General features: G+C 36.1%; 1 protein-coding gene and 1 long non-coding RNA gene across 2 annotated transcripts; one reads left to right on the top strand and one right to left on the bottom strand.

Annotated features, from left to right (window-relative positions):
- Positions 1–451: 451 nt before the first annotated feature.
- LOC111374107 lies at positions 452–1,792 on the top strand. The gene is made up of 2 exons (XR_002699076.1): positions 452–959; positions 1,073–1,792. It is a non-coding gene; the product is annotated as an uncharacterized LOC111374107 (long non-coding RNA).
- A 240-nt stretch (positions 1,793–2,032) lies between these two features.
- On the bottom strand, positions 2,033–10,710 carry LOC111374119 (protein kinase PINOID 2-like). Its single transcript, XM_022996746.1, is given in 3 exon segments — positions 2,033–2,571; positions 2,662–2,939; positions 10,053–10,710. Coding segments are annotated over 3 exon segments (1,398 nt in total). The 5' UTR covers positions 10,634–10,710.
- Positions 10,711–10,877: the final 167 nt, after the last annotated feature.

Below are 10,877 nucleotides of genomic sequence, written 5' to 3'. Positions count from 1 at the left end.
TCAAGTTGATGTATGTCCATTTGATATGAGACTTAAAATGCTTTCAACTAGTATGTTTAAATTTTGGTTTATCAATTCCGTTTATTGATAATGGATAATTCTTTTGTAGGTACCGGGCAATGATGATGATCAGTCTTACTATGTAAACCATGCAACTAAGAGAGTCGGTGTATTTAGTGAAACAAGGTGAAGATTGAAAGTGTAAAAGGCGTGTTTCACTAAATTGGAAACTTTTGAGTTATTTAAAAGAAGTGCTACTTTGTCTTTTTTAATTGGTTCGGAGGGCCACATGGCAACCACCAATCGGTTATTTTACTAAAATGAGGATTGTGCTTCTTCAACTCCATTGTGAGGCTTTGGATCATAATGTGTGGCTAGGATTTAATCTTGATTACATATGGTTTTTATGACTCTTGTGCTACCTATTTTTAGTGGCAAGAGAGTTCTCATTCTTTCCGGAGATTTTTAAAAGGTGGCTCTCTCTCTCTCTCTCTCTCTCTCTGTGAAATTCTTCCAATTTCCATTATGTTTCACTGTGATTATTGGAGAGGTTAAAGAATTGTATAACCATTGTGTTGTAGACTTGAAAGAAAGGTTTCAATCTGTTATTTTTTAGCGTGGTGCACTAGTTTAGCTGTGTTAGTTCTTGTGAAGTTTAGGGTTGATTCTTATATCTGGTTCTTGAGATCTTTATGTGATCTATGATTAGAACCTTAAGAGAAAGTCAGATTGGTTCCTTTGTACATTGATCTCTTTGGAAGGCCGGTTATACATAGTGGATTGGGCTGATCCTGAGCCCCTCAGATTAGCCCTTATTTGGGTGAAATGGGTGACCATTTTTTGGTGTTCTTATTCTTTACATTTTCTGCATTTTATTTACTGTTTGAGATGCTGTGATTTTTGCCAAATGATAGATGTTTTTGGTTTGACTGAGTGGCTGAAAATAAAAGATCATTGAGGTAAAATCAAATCTGGGGCCAATAATCCCAACAGATTTCCATTTCTAAGAAAATGAAATTGAAGAGTGGATTTAAGAGATTATCCATATTTTGTTGTTGCTTTTTGTTTGCAGATTGAAAGCCAATCTGCAGTTGACACATAGTTGAAATGAGATGCTGAGCTATCATTGTTGAGCTTGGATATTCTCAGTTTTTGAGTTTATTTTTGTTTTTGTTTGTATAACATAGGACATGGGTGTATGGTTACGGTTGTTTGAGTAATATAATTAAATCCTTGAAGATTGTTCTTTAAATATCTTTGCAATTGCTTATTTGTACGAAAATAACATTTTAGTAAGAGACTTGCTAGAAAAACAGAGGGTCTGACCGGCCCCCTGACCGAACCCCACCCATGGCGGGACTGGGCCTGTCAGCCCTGTTTATCTAGCAAATTTCTTTTAGTGATCGTGTGTTATTCTTCTTTACACTTCCGCTTGCATAATTTTGCCTACTACTTGTCTGAATTTTTCTGGTACCTAGACTCAGCATGTTGACCTTAATTGACACTGTTCACTTTCAATTGTAAATGTATTATCAAACAAATTAGGGTGTATTTGATGACAATGATCGTAGTTAAAGTGGATGTTGTGAACAATGGAACAATGAAGTTGGATGAAGAATTATGAAGACTCTGGAGAAAAATGGAAAGCTGGAATTCAAAATGTGGTAGACTTAAGAGCAAAAACATGTTCTTGTACAAGTTATGTTAAGGTGTGAATATAATTATCCATTGAAAAAGTAGAAATGGGATAAAATGACAGTTTTTTGCTCTTTTAATTATTTTTACTCGTCAAGCTTCTTCTTTTAATGCCTTTTATATTTTGTGATCAAATCATAGATGTACTTTACTAATATAACAGACAACAAATACTGATACTGGAGTTTAAATCCTTCAACCATATATATTTAACAAAATTTTCTTATTCTAAATATAAGTTGAATCAGTTGTCTTATCTCAAATGATACCAATCACTCAAATGCTTGCTCAAATAAATTAGCAATGAAGGATTTTTGCAAACCGAAATCTCATTTTTTTAAGCATCTATGTTGGACAATCGATTTTGGACAGCAGATACTTTTCGATGATTATAAGGGACCTCAGGAGGTTTAACGGTCCTGATCAAAGCCCAATTCACTCCCTTGAAGAATTCATGCCTCTTTATCTCAACAGAGCCCTTTTGGCTTCCAATTCTTTTCTTGGGGTTCTTCACCAGAAGCCTGCTTATTAAATCCTGGACTTTCACCAATTCTTCATATTCTTTGCTGCTACTGATTCCCACTCTTGGGAAGGTCAATGATTGCTTCAATATATTGATGAGAGTTTTCTCATTGTTCTCTCCTTTAAACGGTGTCATACTGTACAAAAGTTCGTATAGAAACACCCCAAATGTCCACCAATCTACTGCACTTCCATGTCCTTGCCCGGAGATGACCTCAGGTGCCAAGTACTCGTGTGTTCCGACAAAGGATTTTGATCGAGCATTAATAGGTTCTGCTACTAATTCAGAATTGTATTGTTGAACATCCTTCAGTTTTGGAATTGTTGGACCTTGAGTTCTGTCTTTTGTTAGACCTGGCAAGAAAAAAACGTAGTTTGATAATAAAATTATATAATACAGTTGAGAAGTAATTATAATTTAATAATATTATGATGTTATAATACCTTCTTTAATGGAAGTTGAAAAACATGAGAGCATTAGCTATATAGGCATGGCACAGGAGGGGGTTGAGCACATGGGATTTTTATTAATGGCAGCTTCTTGTTCAAGTTTAGATCTTATGAGTTTGGGGACACTTTCACATTTGAGAGAGAGATCAAAATCTGAAAGCATAATGTGACCATCTCCTCTTACAAGAACATTTTCTGGTTTAAGATCTCTGTAAACAATGCCCAACATGTGGAGATACTCTATGGCCAAAAGAGTTTCTGCTGCATAAAACCTGAAATGCATGTATGAAAATGTACAATACACTAGATTAAGGAACAACTTTCTAATTATCTGTTAATTTGTTAATGAATACTTAAAAATATATAGAGACAAACTTCCATCTAACTTTGCTATGGTAAAGCTATTTAGAATGAAAAAAAAAAATTGAATCAACATCATCGTTCTTAATTTCGGACTTGACTTTGTTTATCTATCGATTATTTATCCAGCACTATGCTTTCTATGGATACATCAACATACATTTACCATATTCCCCAGCTACTAGAGGAGTACGGGGAGACTTGTGCGCATTTTGTTTAGGTATGTACGACTAGATTGCTTTTCAGGGTGGGTAGATCATGCAGACTTTTTACCCCTTGTCAAAGAAAATTGGGAAAAGAGAACTAGAAGCTCAGGCTTATTCAAACTTGGAGAAAAATTGAAGAAGTTAAAACCAATTTTGAAAAAGTAGAACAAAGGTGATTTTGGGAATACCAAATGTCGCATGGTGGAGTTGGAAGACAAAATTGTCAGGCTGGAAGATCAAATTTTAAATTCCGTTAATGCGCAGGATGAAAGGAAATTAATTGCAACAAGACTTGAATTGAAGGATTGGATTCGGTGAGAAGAAATTTTCTTGGCACAAAAAACCAAATTGAAATGGTTAAAAGAGGGAATGCCAACACTAAGTTCTTTCATGTGTTAATTGCCAAACGTCGGAAAAAATCTTGGTATTGTAGCATGACTTTCCAGGATGGATCAACACTTGACAGCCCACAAGCATCCATGATGGAGCAGTGAAGTACTTTCATGTGTTAGTAACGACTGATAATGTCATACGGAGGATTGAATTATTGAATGCACTGATTACACCGAGCATATCATTGGAAGATAGTATTAGATTGTGTGAGGCTCCTTCTCACGAGGAAGTAAAATCTACAATGGATTCATTCCATAGGATAGTAGCCCTGCCCTGATGGTTTCTCATCGAGTATTTATATGAGTTGTTGGGATATCGTTGGAGAAGATGTTTAGGAGCCTACGGTAGATTTTTTTGGTGATTCGATGCTCCCCAATTTTTACACATCAACTTATATTGTTCTCATCCCAAAAGTCAAGGTTCCTAGCGACTTTGGAGAGTTCAGACCCATTAGCTTATGTTCGGTGGTCTACAAATGCTTTGCCAAGGTAATGGTTAACAAATTGAAACCTTTACTTCATAAATTTATCTCAAAAGAGCAAGGGGCTTTCATAGCGGACCAAAGTTTTTTGACAATATTGCCCTGGTACAAGAGCTACTTCAAAGCTTTAACAGGAAGATACGAGGTGGGAATGTAGTGCTTAAAGTAGACATGATGAAGGCGTGTGATAGGATTGGATGGAACTTCTTGATGGTAGCCCTAAACTCTTTCGATTTCTCTACACGATTTTTCCAATTAATACAAAACTGTATTGTTGCACCTTCATTCTCGGTGATAATGCATGATACTTATCATGGATTTTTTCAAATCTTCCCGGGGAATCTGTCAAGGAGATCCTCTCTCTCTCCATGTTTGTTTATTATTGCAGAAAAGACTCTTACATGAATGCTACGATAGGCTTGTTTGGAACAATGCATTGGAAATTACTCTCTTCCTGTTGGAGCACCTCGTATCTCTCACCTATTATATGCTGACAATCTAATTATTTTTTGTAATGGCAATAAAACGTCTATTAAAACAGTGGTAGAGATCTTGGGCATTTATGAAAATATGTCGGGACAGAAAGTAAATCATAGGAAATCAGCTATATTTTTCTTGAAGCACATATCCTTGTCGAGAAAGAATGAAGCACTCTAGTTGAGTAACTTCACACAATGGTCTTTTCCAATTACTTATTTGGGCGTTCCAATATCTCCAGGCTGTTTGTACATCAAACATTTTGAGCCGCTAGTTATGAAGGTGAGAAAGAAAATATCTATCTGGAAATTTTTACTCTTATCAGCTGGAGGAAGATTAACTCTTGTTAAGCATGTTCTTTCAAGCATGCCTATACATATCTTATTGGTCATGTGCATACCTAAAGGGGTTATTCATCAGATTCACTTATTTAGAGAGAGGTAGATAGCAAAGCTAAGCGACATTGGGTGAGCTTTGGAAATATTACCAAACCTTTATCAGAATGAGGCTTAGGCATCCGAGACTTAGCAGAAGTAAAAGTGGCTCTTAAAACAAGATTTGCTTGAAAAATCTGTTTTTCAGATTCACTACTAAAGGAGTTCCTAAAAGCAAAATATTTTCTTTACAAATCATACAATGAGATTCAGATATCAGCTTTGAATTTACCATTCTGGAAGAGCATATCAAATTTGATACCTATGGTAATTGAAAATTCGGTGTGGCAAATCAAAAGTGAAGATGTTAATTTCTGGTAAGATAATTGGTCTGGTATAGGACTGCTATCAAACCTGGTGGAGGTAATGGAGCCTAACTTGAGGTTAATGTTGTGGTGACCTTAAGGGGGTGGAATGAAGATGTCTTGTCAGATCTAATTGGGGTCGATTTAGCTAAAGCTGCAATAGAACAAGTTCCGAGGTTACGTGAATGAGTGGATAAAGTTTATTGGAAACCATCTCTAGATGGTTCTTTCAGCACTGGAAGTACTTGGGAGATTATTCGAGCCAAACAAGAGTGTGTAGATTGGGATAAATGGGTATGGCACCCTTTAATTCCAAAAAAAAATCTCCTTCATCACTTGGAAAGCTATACATAATGCGCTCGGTGTGGATGAAAGAATACAAATGGTGGGGATCTCCTTAGCATCAAAATGTGTATGTTGTGCTATACCTCATATTGAGTCCCTCGACCATTTGTTGGATGGCAGCGACCTGGCGAATTTCCTATGGGTATAGATACAACGGCTTTAGGCATTTCTCGCATTACATCGATGGGTTGGAGGCAAAGAATGAACCTTTGGTTCTCTAAGGCATCAAGGACGTCCCAAGTAAGCATGATTTTTTGGCTTTTCTCCTGTTCTAATTTTCTGGGCTATTTGGACAGCAAGGTGCCGAAAAAAGATGGAAGGAGTGGCTACTAATTGTGTCAAATTTGGGCTTCAGAGAAATGGTGGATGGGTGAACTATGTGCTAATGCGGCTAAAGTAACTAGGCTATCTTTGTCTGATTACATTGCATTACGAGCTTTGGGAATTCAGATTCAAAAATTGCATAATAAAGTCACTAAGTTCGTCCGTTGGATACCTCCTCTCCCTACCTTGGTTAAGTTAAGCATTGATGGATGTTGCATAGGAAATCCTGGTAAATTGCAGCAGAGGTGGGGTGATTAGGGATGATAAAGGGGAGTTTATTTATGCTTTTCATACTTTCTATGGTCACGGTACTAACACATGAGCAGAGCTGAAAGCAGTTTTGGAAGGCATTCACATATGCGTGGAATGTAACTTCCCAAAGATCATAATTGAAAGTGATTCGCAAGTCATTATGAATTGGTTCCTCAATAAACGATGTACATGATGGAAATTTTGGCAAGAATGGGAGTTAAATGACCTCATGACGGAAAGAGAACTGGTGTTCAAGCATGTTTTTCGGGAAGCAAACCAAGTTGCAAATGCACCATCTAAAATAGACGGAAGTGGGAACACGACAGTCTTTCATGATATGGCAGATCTTCCAGGGGCAATCACCAACTTGATTGTATCAAATAGAAATCATTTCCATATGTACGAAGTTATTAATAGTTTTGTCTTTGAAGTTGTCAATTTGTGATGTAAATTTGTATTCATGGTATTCATCCGCCATACGTGAGGGCTGATCTATAAAATTTGGAAGGCTGCCTTTTCGTGATTACGATTGGTGTCGTTAATGAAAGTTTAATTAAATTATTTATTTATTATTTATTTTTATTTTTTTTGCTAAATTACATATGTAATATACTTGTTATTATAAATTAAGACGTTTCTTGCTTTTATTAATATTACGGATTGTTATGTTATTTTCTAAAATAATATTTTAACCAACAGATTGAATAATTTTTTGTATTACTTTGTTTTTCATTAATGTAAAGAAAATTTTAATTTTTAAATTTTTTTTTTTTTTATCATTTTTGTCAAAATATTCATTATATAATTAAAGTATTTTTGTCATTGTTGATGAAATTTTGTCAACAATGGTTTTGTTACTTTTACCAACAAATACTTTATCATTAAATTAACTTTATTAAGATAATTTTTAAATTACTAATAACGTAAAATCTATGTTAGTTATATCAAATTATCAGTAAATTAAATCAATAAATTAAGTATTTTAATTATTTTTGAAAAAGAAAAAACTTTCAGAAATTTTATCGAAGATTCTGTTCCGTAAACATGTAGCATTTCTGAGTATTTTAATTATTTTTGAAAAAGAAAAAACTTTCAGAAATTTTTATCGAAGATTCTGTTCCGTAAACATGTAGCATTTCTGCAGTTAATTAGATTTTGATCCATAAAATTTTAGCGTTGTCTTACCTTAATATGGAGCCTTAGGCAGCTCTATTTTACATTTGAATTTTTAAAGTTATATCAAATTATCAGTAAATTAAATCAATAAATTAAGTATTTTAATTATTTTTGAAAAAGAAAAAACTTTCAGAAATTTTATCGAAGATTCTGTTCCGTAAACATGTAGCATTTCTGCGGTTAATTAGATTTTGATCCATAAAATTTTAGCGTCGTCTTACCTAAATATGGAGCCTTAGGCAGCTCTATTTTACATTTGAATTTTTAGAATAGATTCTGTAAAAAGTGCAAAATTATTTATTTAGAATAAATGTAGTTGAAAATGAGTTTTAACATATAGAACTCAAGCTTGTGTTTAATTATATTTCAATATCATTCAAATATTTGGTTGTCTAAGATTTTTTTAAGTCGAAGCACATCATTTAGATGAGGTAGTTTAACATGATATCAGAGCATTTGCATTTTTGAGTTCAAGTATTGCAGTCACCCATTAATAGAAATTGTGCAAGTTTCAAACCTTCAAATAAAAATAAGAATAATAATATATAGTCCCACTGGAGTTGCAATCTCAGTCTATATGGTACTAGATGATTGGTTAAATGAAGGTGAAATTAAATGAGTTAGTTAATTCTACCTTTCAATTAATACCACAGTAACGCCATTTAGAATGAGGTTGCAATCCCAGTGAGGCTAAATAACATTACTCTACTGTAGCGAAAATCCCTAGATAAATCTTGATTCCGGGCTCAGAAAACAATTAAAAGAACACCAGTTTACCTCGACTCGACCCGAGACTTTCGCCTTCACTTTGGACTGACCAGACTCTCTCAAGACCCCACAAAAGGAGAAGGTTGATGGTGTTAGCAATCCACAAAGGTATGAAGAGGAAGAAGAAGATATCGCAATGGTTGAATCTTACTCACAACCTCACATGGCTTTCCTCTCTCTCGGCTGCCTCTCTTCTCTCAACTATCCTCTCCATTGCTACAACACACACCCCAAAATGGCTGGGAGATAAATACATATATATAGATTAGTTTAGACCACCAAATATGGGCCAAGAGATCTCTAAGTGAGCTGCCATATAACCTAAACTAATGGACCAATTTCCAACTCTATATTAATCACCAAATGGTCTAACTAACCAAATAATCATCCAACCCAAACCTGAACCATCCAAAAGTGTAGTTCGTCTCCGAGCCGAGCCAAGTCCATGGTGTCGATAAATAATTCGACAACTGTTTTAAATCATCGCCCGGATTATTGAGTATCAAAAAACACAACACTCTAGTAAATATGTTCAGCACGTAAGAAGCTTGTGTTGAAGACATATTAAAAATAAGAAAGTTTGTTCTATTTTCAACGGTTTAAACTTTAGATAATAGGGAGCAATATGATTGTAAATTAGCTTATATAAGTGAAAAACCTATCGTTCAACCCAACTAACACCTAGAGGGGGATGAATAGGTGTTCTTGCGGAATTAAAAACTTTTTGAATAATTCATGCAACAAGTCACACAAATTATAATTTGTCCAGATTAATTCACGTGCTTTATCTACCTATGTTGGATTACCATTGATAAGTAAATAAATTAAAGCGGTAAAAACACAATAAACATGTTGACGGAGAAACCCAACTGGGTAAAAACTCCGGGACAAGCCAGTAGAGATTCACTATTGTAGAAACCAACTTACAGCACGCCAGACATCATTGACACTCTCAATTTTCTGACCTCCTTGCTGTATGAACTCAAGACCCTCCTGGATTTTGCAAATCCGTGCTAAATCCCAGCCTTGTATAATTTCTACCTCCCGTGAATCGCCATGCACTCCAGCTCTTCAAGCAAATCCTTCTCGGATCTTCAAACTGATGATCTTCTGGAAGTTTAATTGGAGTTGTGAGACAGGTGTTTTGGGGTTTATGGATTTTATGTTTTTACTCAACAAGCCAAGGATTGGTATGAGAACAATGAAGGATTTCTTTGGCTTTTGATCCTTAGAGAGAATGATTTGGATTTTTGGTTGCCAAGGAATTGAAAGAATATTCAAAGTGTTTTCAATGTGAATTTTTCGGGTTGATGAACACGAATGGGATGTTTGGTATATATAGAGGTTGATATATGGTAATGTGGAGTGTCAAACATTCGCGAGCGTTTAAAATTAGAATTGGCTAGGTAACACGGTCGCTCGAGCGAGGTACTGGCGAGCCTCGAGCGATGTACCTTTCGCTCGAGTGACGGCTCAGCGTGAATCCAGCGAAGTTGGTTCTGCAATTGTGGCTCGAGCGAGGTCAGGGCGAGACTCTAGCGAAATCAAAGCGCCGCTTGCATCTTCGAGGCATCCCACACAACCCTAGACCTAGCCTATAAACTTTAGTTAATTGCAACTCTAGTCCCTGAACTATTGGACATTGACAATTTGGTCCTTGACTTTACAATTTTGACAATTTGGTCCTTGGTCACAGATTTGCCAATTACATATTTTCCTAACAATCTCTCCGTTTGGCATTCTGTGACAAAAACACATTTGACAGTCAAGGATAAAAAACAAATTGACTCCAAACTACCAATCTATTCTATCACATCAGCAATGTCAGAAATTTATAACAAATGTGAAAAAATTAGAAACTTACTTGGCAGATGAAATGCTGAAACGCTTCCCTGGCTGGCGTTGCCGGGCGGCTTGCAAATCTCCACCAGGGCAAAACTCCATAACCAAGCAAGAGTAATGAGATGCATCAAACTGTGCATATAGAGTTGGTAACAATGGATGATCAAGCATACCCAAAATCTCTTTCTCCATTTCTGCTCTTTGAAGTTTTTTTCTTATGGCAAGAGCTTCCCTATCCACCACTTTCATGGAATATAAACACTGCTGTAAACCGTCAACAGGGTTTCTCATCTGACAAAGATACACATTTCCGATATCACCACCGCCTAGCCGGCGGATCAGTTTAAAGTGTTCCAGCCCTACTTGGCCTTTCTCACGGTGGAGGAACCTCATGGCTTCCCAAGCTGTTTGATTTGCCTTGTGTGGCTTGCTAGAAAAAGAGATGTCAGAGGAGGATGAAAGGGAGGCAGAGGTGGAATTCCGGTGGCTGCCGAAGCTGAGGCTGCTCAGCCAACTCCGGGTGGAATCTGGCACCGTGATGGAAGAGCAGCTGCTGCTTTCGTAGTAGTCGGAGTCCTCACGATCGCGGATTATGCTTGCCATGATTGTTGATCAGAGCACGTTTGAGCTTCTTTAGGCTTTAGTAGTGGCTCAGGCTTTGTACAAATGCAGCCTTTTGGTATTTGAACTAAATAGAAATTTGCATAAAGTTTTACTTTTGGTTAAAAGGAAGAAAACCCAATGTATTGCGGAAAGCAAGTTGGTTTTGTTATATAATTAAGATATGCCACTTTTATCACATGATTTCCCATTGTTGACGCTGCTAGTAATAAGCTACCTATGGATA

The sequence above is a fragment of the Olea europaea genome, unplaced genomic scaffold, assembly GCF_002742605.1.
Source record: "Olea europaea var. sylvestris unplaced genomic scaffold, O_europaea_v1 scaffold1203, whole genome shotgun sequence".
NCBI classification, from domain to species: Eukaryota; Viridiplantae; Streptophyta; class Magnoliopsida; order Lamiales; family Oleaceae; genus Olea; species Olea europaea.
This window is presented reverse-complemented; position numbering and strand designations above follow the sequence as displayed.